The following is an 18,718-nucleotide window of genomic DNA, read 5'->3' on the forward strand; positions in this document are numbered from 1 at the left end:
CTAAATATTTTAAACAAATGACTAAATATATTGGTATCTCCTCAGCCTTAACCAAGCCAAGTCGTCAGTGTGTCATTAAGATGAAAATAAAATAAAATCTTATTGAGTGGGGTTGCAAAACGGTAGTTCAAGTATGACAAAATGATGATATAACAATACATATGATTTATGTTTGGGGATAGCAAATTTGATTATGAGTATAGCCAAAATTTACTGCCGAACATGGAGCCAGACACAGTAGAAGCTTAAGAACTTGTTAATAAACAGCTGGTATTAATGGGATGTAGATTCATTATAATGTTTGCAATCAGAGCACAGAATGTCACAAGCATTAGTCAAGACTTCGTAACAATATTGCTGTAATTGGATGGTAATTTGCATCATTTGAATAAGAGAACATTGGATCAAGAGAAGAGACAAGACATATTTTTTGTGTTGGCAATGGTAAACAAGAGGCGGCTGGCAGCAATGGCAGCGTGTTATTGAGAGCCTTTCATTCATTGAACAAATGAACAAGATCTAGATCAAAGTGTGCAAAGTTGTTACACGATCTACAGGTGGGTGAGTCAATAACAAGTAGCTCAGTAGCCCTATTCATGCAGTGTGATAAGTGCTGAAGCTCACTACATGAGCTGGGGTGGGGCTGGGCCTATAAGCATCCACATGTGTTTGGAACCCTGAATTTGTATGGAAGCCTATGCGATAAAGTAGGTGACCTACATTATGGTATTAAAACGGGTGATGTGGGTACTCAGCGCAGCCCCGTCACACCTGGCATGATGAATTTCACCGCTTACTGTGATGCTTGAATAGGGTTACTGTTTGCACACATGGGGCATGTCTACACCTAAGAGTGTAGTGGGAGGGAGGAGGGAGGATCGCAGACTTACATGCTTCCGTAATCCTACCCCAGCGTCTTGACGGCCGTGCAACATCCCGTAGATGGAGCACAATTGTGCTCCACTGCATGTAAGTGGTTTTTTTTAAAAAACCTCACACACACCTTTAAACTGTTTTCCCCCACCCACCTCCAATGGGCATGGACAGCCCTCCGTGCCCATTTTAAGAGTCCCACTACTTACGGGGAGGAAGGGGTGACCTAAAGGTCCTGGGAATGCAGAAATATCAGGAAATCTGTGGTCCCAGATATTTATTATTTATCATTGCATTTATATCCTGCCTTTTTTCCTCCAAGGAACCCAAGGCGGCATATATAATCCTCCTCCTCTCCATTTTATCCTCACAATGACAACCCTGTGTGGTAGGTTGGGCTGAGAGTGTGTGACTGGCCCAAAGTCACCCAGTCAGCTTTCATGGCTGAGTAAGGACTAGAACCTGGATTTCCCAACTCCCAGTCCAATACTTTAGCCACTGCACCACACTGGTCATCCTGGGTTGCCCCCGGAATCCCTTGTGCATCATATGAATGCACAGGGGCGACCTGGAGACAACCTCAGGATTGGTGTAGACATGCCCATGATTTAGATGTTTAAGGATCCACTTCATTCTCTAGTGTTTCCATTATAGCAGGGTTTGGTGAGACCATCACCTAAACTCCTTCAGAACCATTGAAGTGGGCGGGTTTTACTAGATTATATTCTGGTCTAAACCCTTCCCCTGAGACTTGATACCCTTACATTTGCATTTGTTATCTTTACTTTGCAAATGCAACTTAAGAACAAAAGAAGAGCCATGCTGGAGCAGACCAAAGTTCCGTCTAGTCCAGCATTTTGTTCACACAGTGGTGAACCAGCTGCCCACAAAAAGCCCACAAGCACAACATGAGTGCAACAGCACCCTCCGTCCTGTGTTCCCTTGCAATTAGTATAGGTACGCATACTGCCTCTGATACTGAAGGAAGCACATAGCCATCAGGACTAGTAGCCATTGCTAGCCTTCTCCTTCAGGAATTTCTGGTGGTAGTTGTCCATTTCTGGTGGTAGTTGTCCATTCCAGTTCTCCACTTCCTGGAATCCTGCCACCTGTTCTCCTGCACACCTCCCTGTTTTGCTCCTTCGTATTTCTCCACCAGCTGGGATTTTTCTGGGAGGAGGAGGAGGAAGAGAACTGGGAAGCAAAATCACCTCTGTCCTCCCCCTGCTCTGCAGCAACAGTCCATCATAGTATTTTTGGAAGCGAAGGGGCCAAAAGGGGTTACATTTCACATGCTCAACATGGGTTAAAGCGAGTGCCCATACCAAAAGCAGATGCAGTGAAAAGGAAAGTTGTGTTTTAAAGTTTCTAAGGGGCTATTCCAAAGTCAATGAAGAGTTTTATGAAGCCCTTCGCTACAGCATTTCTCTGCGAGCAGTGATTTAAGCTTTTCAGAGAAAGAAAGAAAGAAAAGACATGTCAGCACTCATCTGTCAGCTTTTCTTTGGAACACCGATGAGGAATTCCTTTTCCTAACATAATGTGTTTAATGGGAAGACTTTGAATTAAAGCGTTGTAAGGACTTCTTATATATGTGCTTTTTGTTTTTTTAGAAGGAGAGAAATAGTGTTGTAACTCCGTGTGGATGTGCGCGACTAAGGCCTTAGCTAGACCAGGCTATATCCCAGCGTGAACCCCGGGATTGTCTCTGTGCATCCAGGTGACGCACAGGGGATCCCGGGATCAGGGAGGGATCATCCCTCCCTTGCCCAGGGATACAGCGCTCCCCTTTGGGCCCAGTTTTCTTGAGCCCGAGACCGCGGGGCATGTGGCCCATTTCTGCGGGTTTACCTGGCTCTGTGCGATTATTTGTGCTGGGCGCAGCGCTCTTCAGTAGTGCTGCGCCCATCGGGGCTAGGGTGGGGGGAGCGGGGAATTTAATTTGTTTTTTTTTTTTTTTAAAAAAAAAACCCTTATCTTTGCGCATGAGCGTTCGTGCACTCTGTCCCCTTAAAAAAAAATTAAAAAATGGCGGGCACAATGCCTCTCTTCCTGAGGTCATCGCGCCTTATGTGTAAACAAGGGCAAAACCTTGCATTAATCGCAACGCGAGGTCTCCCCGCCTCTCCCCCGGACTTTCAGGTAGGTCTAGCTAAGGCCTAAGATTATTTTCTGTTTTTAAATAAGACACAACAGTTTTTGGAATTAAGAACAGTTTTTTTTGTTAACTGCGATGAGTGAAAGGATTTCTGGGCTCCGAGTGGAGGTGGCTGCACAGTCCTACAACCAATTCTGCACATCAGAAACATGGCAGACTTGCAGAGATCTGTTTGTTCTGATGCAATGCAATACAACTTCTGCCATTAACTATACCCTGTACTCTCATAATGCAAAGTGAAGATAATTTCATACGTTGCCCCATCACAGTGCATATTCCATCAAGGGCACAATTCTTGAAAATCGTAAGTGGTGATGGGCTGAAACCTGCCCAGTATTTTTGGGAACTTTCTCTTTCCCTGTGAAAGACGTATTGTTTTTTCTGCCTCTTTTGCAAGGAGGGGAGAAAATTTGAACAATTTTCTCCTTGGGGAGGGGGACAGGGTTTCCACATACCTTTTTTTTAAGTGTAGCTGATCGCTGAGGGGCTTTCTTCATATTTTTTAGTTTTTTAATAAATAAATCCCCCCTTCCTCCAGCATTTGGATGAGCCCAGCAGTTCTTAGTTCTTAGCCTACTGGAGATCATGTGACCTCTCCCTCTCCAATATGCATCCAGTAAGCATTTTTGGGCTACTGAAAATGCTGGGAGTGTTTTTTTTTTAACACAGTAGGTTGTATACACCTTGATTCTGATTACAAACGTGAGCAGGGGAGGTTGAATACTTGAACATCCCTGCTGGCAGCTGATCGCTGTGTTCTGGGACAGAGGCTTTCCCTTGGAGGCAGTGTAAACACTGAAGTTTGAAGCTTGGATCTTATCTGTTCATGCTGCTGCAGCATGCCCCCTTTCCACAAGAATCTTTGTGTAGATAAGGCGGCTCACCCAAAGTCTTGCCCCATGCTTCCAGACAGCTGCATTTGTATGTGTAGCTAGGTAAGAGTGGAATGGAAACAAGTCATTTGAGACATTGCTTCATACTTCACTAGGTGTGACAGAATTTAGGATTAGAACCCATAACCCATGAGGCTGCATTCCAAACAGAACCACAATGTGGTTGTCAGGCCTTAATTGTGAATTTGAGCTGTACGGTGTGTTTCCTGGCTGGCTGGTTACCACTGAAAACAGTATGCAAAACTAGATGGATTTTTTGGGTTGTATCCAGTGAGCTGTATCCAATGTTAGTCTATTAAATTCCTTTCATTTCAATGGGTCTACCCTAAGTAGGATTAATATTGGATTAATGTGAATTATGTTGGATTAACTTTGTCTGATCGAGCAGGGCTCTTCTTGAAATTTAATAGTCTCCTATCAATTCATCCGAAGGATTTTATACATTGTCTGGTTAAGATGCATGAGTTCCAATTATAATTGATGTATATTGATGGGGTAATGTTGAAAACACCGTGTCTATGCTATTTTAGATACGTTCCGCATTTGCTTCACATTTCTGCCCAGTTACTGATGCTTAAGCATATTTTCCACACATTTTATGTTTATCCCAACAGGAATTTCTAATTGATACATTTTCTTCTTCAAATTCAGTTTGCTTCCTTCCTAAACTATTCCTTTGTTGGCATACCACAGGATGTTTTGAACAACTTGGGCTCCTGTGACCTGGATGAAGATGACCTCATGCTTGACTTGGAATTCCTAGAAGAGCAGCATCATCGACATTCAGGTAAGCCAAGCAAAACGCCGTATTTAAAACTTGGGTATTCTTTTTGCATGAACTGAGTTGTAAAGATAGTTGCTAGAAGAAGGGGAAAAAAGAAGAGTAGGTAATATATTTAGCCATTTAATGGTTCAAATTGCCTCTAGCCAGTGCCATGCAAGAGAACATTCTTTCCAGATGCTGATTTCTTACTTAATGCCATTCATAATGATGTTATTACTGGCAATCAAGTCATTCTTTTATGGATCACTTCATAAGGTCAATTATTAAATGGGGAGGGTTTTTTTTTTCCTTTTTCTTTAACATATGTACAATAATCCCAATTGCCCAGTAACTGGAGGCTCATTGGCTTTCCAGATGCTTTTAATACCCACTACTTACAGGGTACACCTTGAAAGGCCATCACAGATAGTAATGTCACTCTATTTTATTTTATTTTTTTGGTAAATGTTGGCATGGTATTTAATCTTTTCCTCCCACTCTCTCCATTCATGTTTTTAATGGGAGGGAGGGGGAGAACATATCATATGCATTTCTTTCTCGGACACTCTCATTTAATGTCCTGGAGAAGAAGGCTTTCAATGGCTACTAGTCCTGATGGATAAGTATCAGAGACAGTAAGCCTGTATACACTAATTGCTGGGGAATATAGGAAGGAGGTTGCTGCTGTGTTCATGTCCTGCTTGTGGTTTCCTGGTCAACAGCTGGTTGGCCACTGTGTGAACAGAGGGCTGGACTAGATGGACCCTTGGTCTGATCCAGCATGGCTCTTCTTATTTTAAATTCTTGTTCGCCCCATCCCCATTGATTTTATTTCACCTTTAGTATAATGCCCTGTGTAATTCTGACCACCATAAATCTACAGCCCTTTATTTAATATACTCCTTTTTCCTAAAATAAGCTGGTCAGTAGGCATGAGACAAATAGATAAGAGATACAAGTGTAATAAACAGAGCTAGGGAATGTTTTATTAGAAAGGAATAAAACAAGAAAATTATTGATGATCGCAATTACTTTAAGAACAAAGATTTTATTGTTATATTTTATTTTTAAACAGGATGTCTGTATTGTTACTATTACCATTAATCAGGTTATACATGATACATTTCCTAACCATAGCCAAACTTAAAGACAATTCCCCTATCAGGAGCTACTCCATTTAACATACAAGTCTGGCAATGGGGGCTTGATATTCCACTAAAGGTCTACCAGGAACATTTAATGATGGGTTACCAGGCTTCTTGAACTTTTCAATCTGGTCCAGCAGCTCGTCTCGTCTGTCTTGAGACCTTCACCAACTGTCACACAGACCTCAGCTCTTCCTGAAGGCTATTTTGGTGTCTTCCTCTCCACACTTACTGGGTTTTTTCTGCCTTGCCACTTCCAGCTTGGCTTCTCAGTCTAGTTATTGTTGCACTGCTATCTTCTTCAGGCTCTCCTGAAGACATTCTTCCATTGTCACTCTTCTCTGGTGACACTCTCAGGCGATCTCCCTCAGACAAACCTCTAGGCAGAACTCTCCTAAGATGCCTCTCAATACTCTAGTCTGAACCCTCCAGCCAATCAGCTTTGGTGTCACCAACGTATTATCTCACGATAATACGTTAGAATGTTCAGCTATTTTCCAATCAGATGGTACCAATTTTTATCCAACTTTCCTATATACAAGACCGAAACTTGGCTTCATGTTCATCTCTCAATGTTAATAGTAACTTCCACTCCACCAGAACACCATATTTACAATGTATAATTCTTCAGGCACATGCTTCTATTAAAAGGCACACATTTTCCTTTTCTACTGTTGACCCCTTTGTCTTCAGACACTGAAACAAAACATAACAGTTGAACATATTAAACTTTTACCTCACAAAATGTCAGTTTCTTCACAAAGGCAGAGGCATACAAGAAGCAGTCTGTATTTCTTTGGTTATGAAGATAGAGATTAATATCTCATGATAGTGGGCAGCATCGAGTGTTGCTGTTACATCTCTGCTGAGAATATTGTGCCAGTAGGACTCACCACTGGTGCAACAGGAAGTGCTAAAAACAGGCTGAAACAGTTATTTTTGGAAGAGGACCGGTCAGCAGAGCTCCTTCTGGTAGCTCTGCTGACCCATTCTGTTTCAGAAATGAGCCCTTCCGCTTGTTTCTAATTGAATTAGAATTTTCTGATAAAGACCTTCGCCATCTTGAAACATGTTGGATGAGTGGAGGGACCATAGAAAGGAAGGATGGCACCTCAGTGATGGAGCTCATGTTTTGCATGCAGGAAGTCCCAGATTCAATTTCTAGCATTTTCAGTTGAAAGGATCAAATGGGAAGCATCTCTGGCTGAGACCACGGAGAGCCACAACCAGCCCAAGTAGAAAGAACTGGATTAGATAGACCATGGGCATGTCTATATCAGCCATTAAATATGGGCTGGTCTTGTGTGGGTCCCTGTGCATCCATATGGTGCACGGAGAATCCCGGAGACAAGCAAGGACAGCTACGGGCTTTCCGTGGGATATCAGGAACCATGGAAAAACCAATGTTTCACACAGTCCTGGGAGCATCCCCTGGACCATGGGCGATGTGGCTGCCACTCCTGCCTCCTCCTTTCCTCCTCATGAGTAGCAAGGTTCTGAAAATGGGCATGGAGCTGTATGGGGAGGCTCCATGCCTATGGAGGGTTGGGGGGCAGCGGGCTAATTTTTTATTATTGAAAAAAACTTACTTTTGTGGTGGAGTGCAACTGTGCCACAACGTCCCTCTTTCCTTCCGGGATGTCACATGGCCATCAAGACACTGGGGGAGGATCGCGGAAGCAGGTAAATCCGCGATCCTCCCCCTCCCTCCCTTTGCCCAAGGAGTCTGACCTGTATGAAGCAGCTTTCTATATTCTTAAAATGATTGTACATCTGAGGGCAGGGACTGTCTTATTTCTGATCTTTGTAACCTGCTCTGGTGATTTCAAGGGAATTCTTTTAAAGATTTGGAAAGTTAACTCTTTGCAGGCTTAGGAGTGTTTTCTTCTTTTTTTAGCCCAGGAGTCACTTTGGTGGTAGAGCAATTCTTGACAGTGTAATTCTGGGACTTTCTGCCAAAGGAGTGGTGATGTGGACCAATGGAGAAAGATTTTTTACTTTAGTTTTTTGCTTTGAATTAGTCTTTCCTTGTTCTAAACGGAAACCCTGTTGATGGCTTTTATATGCTTTTTCTTCTTCAAATAGCCTGTTTTGTTTTGTTTTTATGTTTACCTGCCTTGCAGGGCTGCTGCGAGGAATTAACAAGCTAATGTTTATAAAGTACTTTGAACGTGGGAAATGCTGTTGCATAGAAGTGCTAAATATTTACTCGGAGTCTTTTAGTACTTCCCACAGTCTGTCAATACTGAGATGCTTAAAACTGAGCCTGATATAACAGACATGAACTGCTTTAGGGGGTGCCTGTTTATTACACTACATAAATTAGACGCTTAAATGCTTTGCATGCACAAAAGGAATAACTGTGACAGCTTTGTATGGTAGGTTACTGCTTTTATATGGCAGAAACCCATCAAGTGTGTATGCAAAGAAGCAGCATTAATTTAACCTTGTTTGTTACTGGGGTGGGTTTCTTTTCCTCCTCTTGTATTTAAATATGTCTTGTTTAATGCACAACATTGATTTCTGAACTCTTCATGTATAAACAAAGGCTCTCCCACACTGGAGGCCTTCAAGAGGCAGCTGGACACAGCCATCTGTCCGGGATGCTTTAGGGTGGATTCCTGCATTGAGTGGGGTGGGGGTTGGACTCGATGGCCTTATAGGCCCCTTCCAGCTCTACTATTCTATGATTCTATGATTCATCTCCGATGATGATGATAATAATAATAATAATAATAATAAATTTATTTCTTACCTGCCTCTCCCTTTAATGAAAGGAAAGGGTAATTGGTGGAATTCGCATATGTAAGAACGGGCATCAGTTATACACAGCAAGAGCTCGATAACTGTACCTTCAAGTTTCCAAGGGGGAAAAAAAGCTTTAGTGTTTCCCTAAATGAATTAAGATCAAATGGAGTTAACTGCAGACAGTTAGTACTTTTTCTAGCTACCGGGACAGGTAGGGATTGCAGGAAAATGAAAGGAATTAGACCCACAAGGGGCACGAGTAATATAGGGCCTGTCTCTTAGGCTCTTAACAAGAAGTAAAACTGCCCACTAGATTCCCGCAGGAAATGTTGAAGGAATCTACTTTGCGGCCCATTGTCCTGCAAGGCAGATTTAGTCCCCAAGTTGGTAGGTAATGTGGAGTGGTACTTAATTTGAAATTGAAAGAAGATTTTGATCTCATCGTGGGCATGGAAAAAGAAAGAGGGGGAGAGAATGAACCCGAGGCTTGCTGCGGCTCATTCTCATTATAGAAAACCATGTTTCCCCTCCTCTATCGCTGACCCTGACCATTGTTAAAGGAACGATGAAAGGGATATATTCAACAGGGAAGCTTTCCAGTTGTAAAACTACTGACTTGCCCAAGGGTTAAATTAAGCGATGCGGTGCAAACCTATACATATCTACTCAGAAGTAAGTCCTATTCAGCTTGTCAATCTCCACTGACCGTGTTTGAGCCCCATGTTGCAAGGGTGGCCCCCTGATGACGAAGAAATCTCTATCTCGGATCTAGGCAGGATCTACACTAATGCTTTATAATAGTATTGAAGTGCATTGACAACTGTTGCAGCCCATGACACATACTATATACCATTTTCAAACCACTTTCATGGTATTATATCCTGCTTGGTGTAGATCTGGCCCTAGTCCCGACACCACTGATAGTTCCTTCTGATTTTGCTGTGGATTGATGCAGTTGTCTTTTTCGTAAGAACATAAGAATATAAGAACATGAGACGTGTCCTGCTGGATCAGACCGAGGGCCCATCTAGTCCAGCACTCTGTTCACACAGTGGCCAACCAGCCGTTGGCCAGGGACCAACAAAGCAGGACATGGTGCAACAGCACCCTCCCACCCATGTTCCCCAGCAACTGGTGCACACAGGCTTACTGCCTTGAATACTAGAAGGTAGCAAAAGGTTTTGCTGTACTACAGTGCATGCGATAGTAGAGGGGCCCTGTAGTATATTAATATAAATAAACTTGAATAATAATAGTGCAGTAACAATAATTCCACTTGTAGAAGAAATGTTGCAAAGGGATTTTTTGGCTGGACTTTTCTGGTATTTTTTTTAAAGCATAGGGCTCATCTACACCAAGCAGATATTCCTCCATGAAAGCAGTATATAAAAGGCAGGAGCCACACTACCACTTTATAGTGGTATTGAAGTGCACTGCAGGATCTACACTACTGCTTTAAAGTGGTACCGAAGTGCACTGACAGCTGTTGGGGCCCATTGACACATACCATATACTGCTTTCATACCACTTTCACAGTGTTATATCCTGCTTGGTATAGATGTGCCATGGGCCCTAGCAGTTGTCAGTGCACTTCAGTACCACTTTAAAGCAGTAGTGTAGATCCTGTAGTGCACTTCAATACCACTATAAAGCAGTAGTGTGGCTCCTGCCTTTTATACCACTTTCATAATAGAATATCCTGCTTGGTGTAGATGAGCCCATAGATTCTAAACTCTAAAATCCGATGAATCATTCTTTTTTTACATTGCAGTAGGTTAGGCAAATAAATAAACATAATAACTTCTGATGTTTGAGATCTACTTAGGTCCTATCATATAATAGGGAGGAAAACTGTTAATATGAAGCCATAAGCATCATTGAACCCAGTGCAATGCATGTGTGTCTACAGTTGCAGCTGATCTCAACCTGTGTATGTATCCAAGTGCTGGATTTGTACCCATGGTTCTGGTTTGCCTGTGAAACTTTTATATAGACTTTTTATTGCTCTTTATGCCATTTAAAATAATAATAATAATAGTAATAATAATAATAATAATAATAATAGTATTAAATGGATCTGGGGTTTTCCTTGGTTGAAAGTTTAATGCTGTGACACTGTGGCTATTTAATAACACACTATAATAAGCTGGCAGTGTAAAATGCCAGTGAAATAATTAAGGTCCCTGGGTTATTCTTCTGCCAGGTGTTCAGAAATGCCACATTTTAAGGCTTCCACATTCCATCCCAAACAAACCCATTCATTCCTTATTGATAGATTACGAAAAGATTCATAGAATAATATTTAAGTTTTGTGAATACCTTAAAGCTCAGGCATAAAACCCCTTTCAGCTTGAGAGCTGAATTCCGTTTCAGAGAAGCTAACTGCATGCCAGTGGTGGGCGGGGCCGAAGGAAAAAAAAGTGGAGCCTTAGGAGAAGCATTTGAGCCTTTTAGAATGGGGAAAAACTGCACAAAAGTTGGGAAGACACCAGATGATTGGCAGTTGGGGAGAGAGGTTGGGGCCAGGGAAAGGGGACTCTCAGAGGGCCAGATATTGACCATGGTCCTCTGTTTCTGTCCCCCTACTTTAAAGCATTTTCTGCTTTTGAAGGACAACAAGAAGCATTCAAATTGCCATGCTCACTAATCCCTTCAGCCTCCTAGGATAACGTGATTATATTACTCACAAGGGCCAGATCTTGGTTCAGACGCATTTTATTTATTCATCTTCAATATTTATATGCCTCTCAATATCTGAAACTAGTACAGGGAGAAAGTGTTAAGTCACATCCGGTGCTGCTGTCTTGTTTAAAGACACCCACCGTAGCTATTAGTTGTTTTAAAAACTGGGGTATCCCCTGCTGTTTCACCTAGTTGCACCCTTATTTGAAACGAATTCCATTTGTGATCAGTGGGGATGTTAAAGCAAATTTGTTCAGGATCATGATGTTAATCAGTTTAATAACTGGCAGCCACAACAGCTGCAAAATTTACTTTGGAAAGAAAAAGTTTTATTGGACATCCTGGGAGAATTCTCATAAGCCAAATAGCCCCTAGGCCACTGTCTGTTGGTACACAGCCAAATGAAAGTGTTGGCGTAATGACCCAAGGATGTCAATTAGGAATTAATTAAGGAGTTGCTAAATTATTTTGGAGTTTGATGAACAAGACTGGGTGGAAAACACTGCAGTGATTTAGGAGCTCTTACTGCATCTATAAATTAAACCTGGCAATATTTGTTAATGATTCTAGTGGAGGCAAGCACAGCTGAACTGCAATGGAACCCCAGTGGCTTTGAATATGAAACGTGTCGACAGAAGAAAACATACCAAGGCTTAATAGATAGCAGTGAAAGACAACCAAGTTGTGTCACTGAATAGACAGCAGAATGGGCGGAAAATAGAGTAATAACAACACTGTTTATCAGGGATGGGCAACTTTGCCCCTAGACACATAATGCAGTGCAGCAACCTGTGATATGTATATATGGAAATTGCATCCATAACTGCTACAGAGCACCCAAAAAAATCAAATTTAAAATAATATAATTGTATAAATTGGCAGTATCCAACAGTGTCACTCTGCACCGGAGTGACAGCGGAGCCCTATTTAAAAATTCAAATCTTTCAGTTGTACTAACGGTTGCTCATTATACTAGCCCAACCGGTTGTGCAAGCAGTTGTGTGGTGGGTTGCAGAACGTGTTGCACAAACGTGTTGCTAGCTGTTCCACAATGGGTTGCGCAGGCGTAATGCACAACCGTTTGTGTAACTGCTCTTGCACAAATGCAACTTTAGGTGGATTCTCCTCTTTAGGGTGACCATATGGAAAGGAGGACAGGGCTCCTGCATCTTTAATGGTTGTACTGAGAAGGGAATTTCAGCAGGTGTCATTTGTATGCATGCAGCATATGAGATTCCCTCTTTAGCACAACAATTAAAGCTGCAGGAGCCATGTCCTCTTTTGTATCTGGTCACTCTAGTATAGTTCCTGCAGCTTGTGGTTTGTAACTGTTGCTTTAAGGGAATGGAATACTTGATGCAAATTTGTCTTTTTTGAACTTGTACACAGGAGGCAAATGCAGTTATGCAGTAATATTATTATATATTAAGAGATGTTCAAAGTGCTAAGCTTCTGCTATTGAGTTGTATAGAAATGTAATTAATAAACAAATGAATAAATGTCAAGTATTCCAAGTATTACATTCACCGCGCTCCGCTGAATATCCACTAGCTCTACCCCAGCACGCTGTTTCTTGTCTTGGCCATGGCTCAGCCGCACACTTTAAGCTCCATCTGATGAGCGTTTTATTGCACACACATTACTGGGCACTCACGGAGTTTGCTCAGGTCCCTCACATGACACCATCTGCCTCCCATGCACCTCCTGTCCCTTCTGGCCTTCCTTGCGTGACAAAAAACCCCCTCATTAAGTCCGATTTTTTAAAAAAACTTGGAATCGCTGCTCTCTCCTGCTGTGTGGAGGAGAAGCAGCACCATTAGAGCAGCGGACTCAAAGGGCCTCATGCTCGTTCTGTACTTCCTCTTTTGAAAAGAAGAAGTAACTGAGGAACGAAAACACCGACGGAGAAGCGACGGTAGGGAGCACGTTAAACCCCGGTGTGATGGAGCCTTTTGTTTCTTCCCCACATCTGATAGACACGGTTATACTGTGAACATCGAAGATGTATTCCTAGCAATAAAACCAAATTGCTGCTGCTGAGAACCTTGCTTATTTATTTAGTGGTGTTTTGGGGAAATTGTGTCTTCTTTCCACAATCCTTGATAAAGAAAGAAATAAATTTCTTGTTTCAAGTAAATTTCTGTGTGCAGACAATTACTTTGCTGATGACTTTTGATGCATGAACTTCAGGCTGTGCATTGCTTTCCAAGTCCATTTTTAAATAATGTCCGCTTGGATACGCTTGGATACGAGCGTGTTCAGAAGAGGGCAACCAGGATGATCAGAGGTCTAGAAACAAAGCCCTATGAAGAGAGACTGAAAGAACTGGGCATGTTTAGCCTGGAGAAGAGAAGATTGAGGGGAGACATGATAGCACTCTTCAAATACTTAAAAGGTTGTCACACAGAGGAGGGCCAGGATCTCTTCTCGATCTTCCCAGAGTGCAGGACACGGAATAATGGGCTCAAGTTAAAGGAAGCCAGATTCCAGCTGGACATCAGGAAAAACTTCCTGACTGTTAGAGCAGTGCGACGGTGGAATCAGTTACCTAGGGAGGTTGTGGGCTCTCCCACACTAGAGGCATTCAAGAGGCAGCTGGACAACCATCTGTCAGGGATGCTTTAGGGTGGATTCCTGCATTGAGCAGGGGGTTGGACTCCATGGTCTTGTAGGCCCCTTCCAACTCTGCTATTCTATGATTCTATGATTCTATGATACAAGGTCCAGTAAAGATTACCGAGGTGGTAAATTCATTCGCATTTCATCTGGATGTTCTTCTGAAGTGTGCAGCAGTTAAAACAGGAACGTTAACTTCATACAACATTCTGATGTATCCATTTCACTCTTTATATAGTAGCATTTTAAGTGAGCTAGGAGGACAGAAGGAGCGCAGCTGTGCCACAGGGTCAGAAAACAATACTGCAGGAGAAAATCATTTGCCCTGGCTCTCGTGGTGCAATTAGATACAAAATATGCATCTCAATATAAAATTTCATGGCCCCTTATGATTACAAGGTGGATTTGTGGTGCACCAGCTTGATTAACGCCGGCATTATCAGCTGTCAATTACTTCTAAAAGACCACAAACACAATGCAGTAATTAAATCCAGAAAATGCTCTTGCTTCCTTCTGGAAGTCTAACATTCTCAGGTATTTTAAAGAGTGCATCAAAGGCAGAAACTCATTGAGATGAAAAATATAATCTTTACGGGTGCCCCAGGGCAGCAGAGGGAGATGCTATAATGAACACCCCCCTAATTACAACAAATTAAGATACAACTACATTCGCTTAAAACAATTGCCAAGAGTTTTCAATTTTTTGGACAATAAAGTTTTAAGAGCATACCAGGTGCTAATACATTTTGTGTCTCTCTCTCAGCTTGGGGATTTTCGAAGGGCTAAAGCAGCCTTTCTCATCTAAATGGAAATGCCTCAGGAGCTAATTTGGTACTAAGAAGTCTTCTATTGATTCTCAGTTGTATGCATAACTAGAGAAGTTAATATGTGAACTTCATAGTTACTAGAATTCATTTGCTTTTTACTCTTCAGCATAGTCATTCTCAATTTATGGCAAAACATTCTGTTATCATCCTTCTACTCATAATATTCTGGTGGGAATATCCAAAGTTTTGCCATACTTTGGGAGGAAACATTAGAAAACAATAGAGCAATACTGTAACTTTTGACTGAAACATGAATTATGATTGCTGAGTTGTTTTTATGTTACCTTTCAATACATATTAAATATTATTAAGGACTAAAGAAAATAGACTAAGGGCACAATCCTATGCATGTTTCGACAGGAAAAACAAAGCCTATAGCCCCAGCATATCCAAATTTTTGCCATACTTTAAAACACACACACATTGGATAATAATAGATTAATACTGTAGCCTTTGACTTAATTATGAATGCAGGGTCACTCTTAAGGCACCTTTCAATACATATTATATATTATTAAGGAGGACTAAAGCAAGTGGGTTACGGACATAATCCTATGCATGTTGAGACAGAAAAAAGCCCTACTGCTTGGGGAATGCTGGGAGTTGTAGAAGTACATAGGGTGACCATATGAAAAGGAGGACAGGAGTCCTGTATCTTTAACAGTTGCATAGAAAAGGGAATTTCAGCAGGTGTCATTTGTATATATGGAGAACCTGATGGAATTTCCTCTTCATCACACCAGTTAAAGCTGCAGGAGCTATACTAGAGTGACCAGATTTAAAAGAGGGCAGGGCACCTGCAGCTTCAACTGTTGTACTGAAGAGGAAATTTCACCAGGTTCTCCATATATACAAATGACACCTGCTGAAATTCCCTTTTCTATGCAACTGTTAAGGATACAGGAGCCCTGTCCTCATTTTCATATGATCACCCTACCTCCAGCCTGTATTGGACTGCATCTCCCAGCATGGCCCAGCCAACTATGCTTCCTGGGGCATGCTGGGTGTTGCAGTCCAACACAGGCTGGAAGGCACCAGGTTGGGGAAGGCTGGAGTAGACCATACTTGGCTAGGTGGACCAAATGACCTGGCTTGGTATGAGCCAACATCATGTGTTCATCTGTACAAAATGAATAGAGAGAAGTTTGACAGCTGTGCCTTCTCGTCCGGAGCCTCCAGATTATGTAATTCCCCTGTTGTGTAAATGTCTGCCATGAAGGCCCCATTTATTTAAGAGTAAAGACACAAATGCTCTGTTTTGTGCCTTTACTCTTGCATAAAAAGGCAATGAAAGAACAAGGAAAGAACAAGCATTTGGGGTGCATCACCACCACCGGTGACTCCTGCCCCCGCTGACTCTGAAGCCCTCATGGGCTCTCTCTCTTTGCAAAGAAGGAGCACCCACGAAGGCTTCAGAGGTGGTAGGGTCAGGAGAAGCACCTCCTTTCTACCCCTCCCCTCCCTGCAGCAGCAAGGACAGGTCACATTGCAGCAATGCTCAGATAAATGGGACTGGGGGTGGGTGGGTGAGGTGTGTAGCCATTAATGAAATCCAGAAGCTCCATAACCTGACTCTCCGCAAGTTTAGCCAGATCATGCCTCCTCCTGTAGCTTTAGAAAAATAGTAGCCAAGGGGGCTACCACCAAATGTAAAGGGGACTTACTAGTTTTAGTCCAAAATATCTCAAATGCACCATGTTGCCCACCCCATGGGTGGGCCCAGTGTTGACCAGGTTCTCCTGGTTGGTTCCTGCCTGATTTGCAACAGATCAGCTAGGTTTCCAAACTCTCTTTTCCCTCTACTAATTGGTTGGCTAGGCAAGGCTGTGACAGCACTATTCTCAATCTCTTTGAGTGGTTAGTATTTTTTTGGCCATCTATCCAAACAAGTCTATCTTGCTTCCACCCACCTACCTCTGGTGTATCTGTGTTTATACTAAACGTTTTCTCTACTGATATTTCCCCCCAATTAATTCCATTTTTGTTGATGTCTTCAGTTACAGCACTGTAACATGTCTTTATACAGACTTCCATTATGTCTTTTTTTTTAATGGTGACAAGGATTTTATCCTCCTTCCTGCAGCATGAAACAAACGATGTACCAGGTTGATATTTTAAAAAGTAATGAGCCATTGCTTAGACTGCGAGAAGCTTGTTGCTTGTGTATATTCTTCCCTTTATATATTTATTGGATGAAAATGAGTTCTTGGGTCTTTATGTAGAAAAATATTAGAAATGCTGCATTCACGGTTGAGTATTTAGGTAGTCCAGGCTGCAAGCCTATACCTGCGAGTAAGCCCCATTGAACTCACTGACCTGGTTCACATGACACAGCGAGGTCATTATGAGTTATTGAACCCAAGATGATCTATGGTATGTGCCTGGTGCGTGCAGCCACCATTTTGAATATACAATCCTTGATTGGACGATCAGGGATTATGCTATGTTGTGAACCCAGCCATCTTGAGTTATGTGAGGGTTAAACAACCTCCGTTGTTTATAGATTTATGCAAGGGTTGTTTAACCTTTGCATAATCCATGATGTCTGGGTTTGCACAACATGGTACAACCCCCAATCTCCCCGATCAAGGGTTGGATAAATTCCTGGTGGAGAAGGCTATCAATGACTACTATTCCTGATGGTTGTGTGCTACCTCCAGTGTCTGAGGCAGTAAACCTGTGTGCACCAGTTGCTGGGGAACATGGGTGGGAGGGTGCAGTTGCACCATGTCCTGTTTTGTTGGTCTCTGGTCGACAGCTGGTTGGTCACTGTGTGAACAGAGTGCTGGACTAGATGGACGCTTGTTCTGATCCAGCATGGCACGTCTTACGTTCTTATGTTATTAAAATAGCATCTGAACATGCCAGGCAATAAATAACCCATGATGATCCAGCTGTTTCACGAAAACTGTTGTGACTTACTTTTGAGTAGACATGAGTAGGATTATTCTATATGGTGACGTTAACAGATATTATATTGATGGTAGAAGGTGCTTGTGCCTCTTGGGTATGAACAATGAACTCATGGACAGGTCACTTTTGAATTGGGCGTCCATGTGTTCCACTTTACGAAGGAAAGTCCTCCATTTGAAAGGGTTCTCTGGTTGGGTGCTGCCCAATCCAAATCTAGTTTAAAAACAGGCAGACAGACATGCACACACAAACCAACATGCATACATTAGTCACTAGCACAGAGCAAAAGGAATCATAATGGTTAAGGCAGAGAAAAGGTGCATGTATGCCCAATCCTCAGCTATTGAGGTTTGGGCATTTTTCTCTTCCTTTGCTCTTTTCTTTTATTTTTTTAGTTCATTTATTTTTTTATTTCCCCATGGGGATGTTTCCAAGAGGACCAAAAAGCATTTTGGAAGTTCTATACACTTTGGAAGGTCTATACACTTGTCCTTCTGGCTCTCTTCACATGACCAAACAGTGTAATATCAAGTAGGACATGCAGTCAATTTATGAAGAAAGAATATATTTTATAGCCACAAAAGAGCATGCATTTTAATTCTCTTGATCCCAGTAGACTGCGATTTGTCATAGTTACTCATTCATTGCTCTCTCTCTCTCTCTGCGTGTGTGCTTTCCATTTTCCTACAATACACGTGTATTATTCACCTTCTGTATAAATGGAGCAATAATAACAGGTGCATTAGCTGTCTCACATTCATAGCAGACTACATTGCATATGAACAGTGCTGGTTATCTATCTATCTGTCTGTCTAAACAAAGCTTGAGGGTGCCAAACAATACAGCTACTAATAAAAACAATTTGTCACAACAAAAATACTTTGATAGTCCAGTGATCTACAATTATTGCTAAGGTAAGGCCTTAGCAGTGTTTCCACCTTAGGAGTGTTTAAATTATCATAATGCCAGTAATTGCATTCTACTTGCTTTGGGATTAGGTAGGGCTGCCTTTACTGTAAACAGTTTGGTATAGGACTGTTGATGGGTTATAGACTAGACACAATAATGAATCACATTCTGGGACTCCTGCTTTTTTGTCT

The 18,718-nt window shown here is 42.0% G+C and overlaps 1 protein-coding gene across 2 annotated transcripts in view; it reads left to right on the top strand.

Moving 5' to 3' along the window:
- CCSER1 (coiled-coil serine rich protein 1) overlaps window positions 1-18,718 on the top strand; it is a 394,831-nt gene that overhangs the window by 54,652 nt on the left and 321,461 nt on the right. For both annotated transcript variants that reach the window (XM_063135191.1, XM_063135192.1), the window contains exon 3: window positions 4,618-4,711. In XM_063135191.1, coding sequence (XP_062991261.1) covers window positions 4,618-4,711 — 94 coding nt within the window. The remainder of the gene's footprint in view (window positions 1-4,617; window positions 4,712-18,718) is intronic.

This window comes from Elgaria multicarinata, chromosome 10, assembly GCF_023053635.1.
Source record: "Elgaria multicarinata webbii isolate HBS135686 ecotype San Diego chromosome 10, rElgMul1.1.pri, whole genome shotgun sequence".
In the NCBI taxonomy this organism is placed as follows: domain Eukaryota; kingdom Metazoa; phylum Chordata; class Lepidosauria; order Squamata; family Anguidae; genus Elgaria; species Elgaria multicarinata.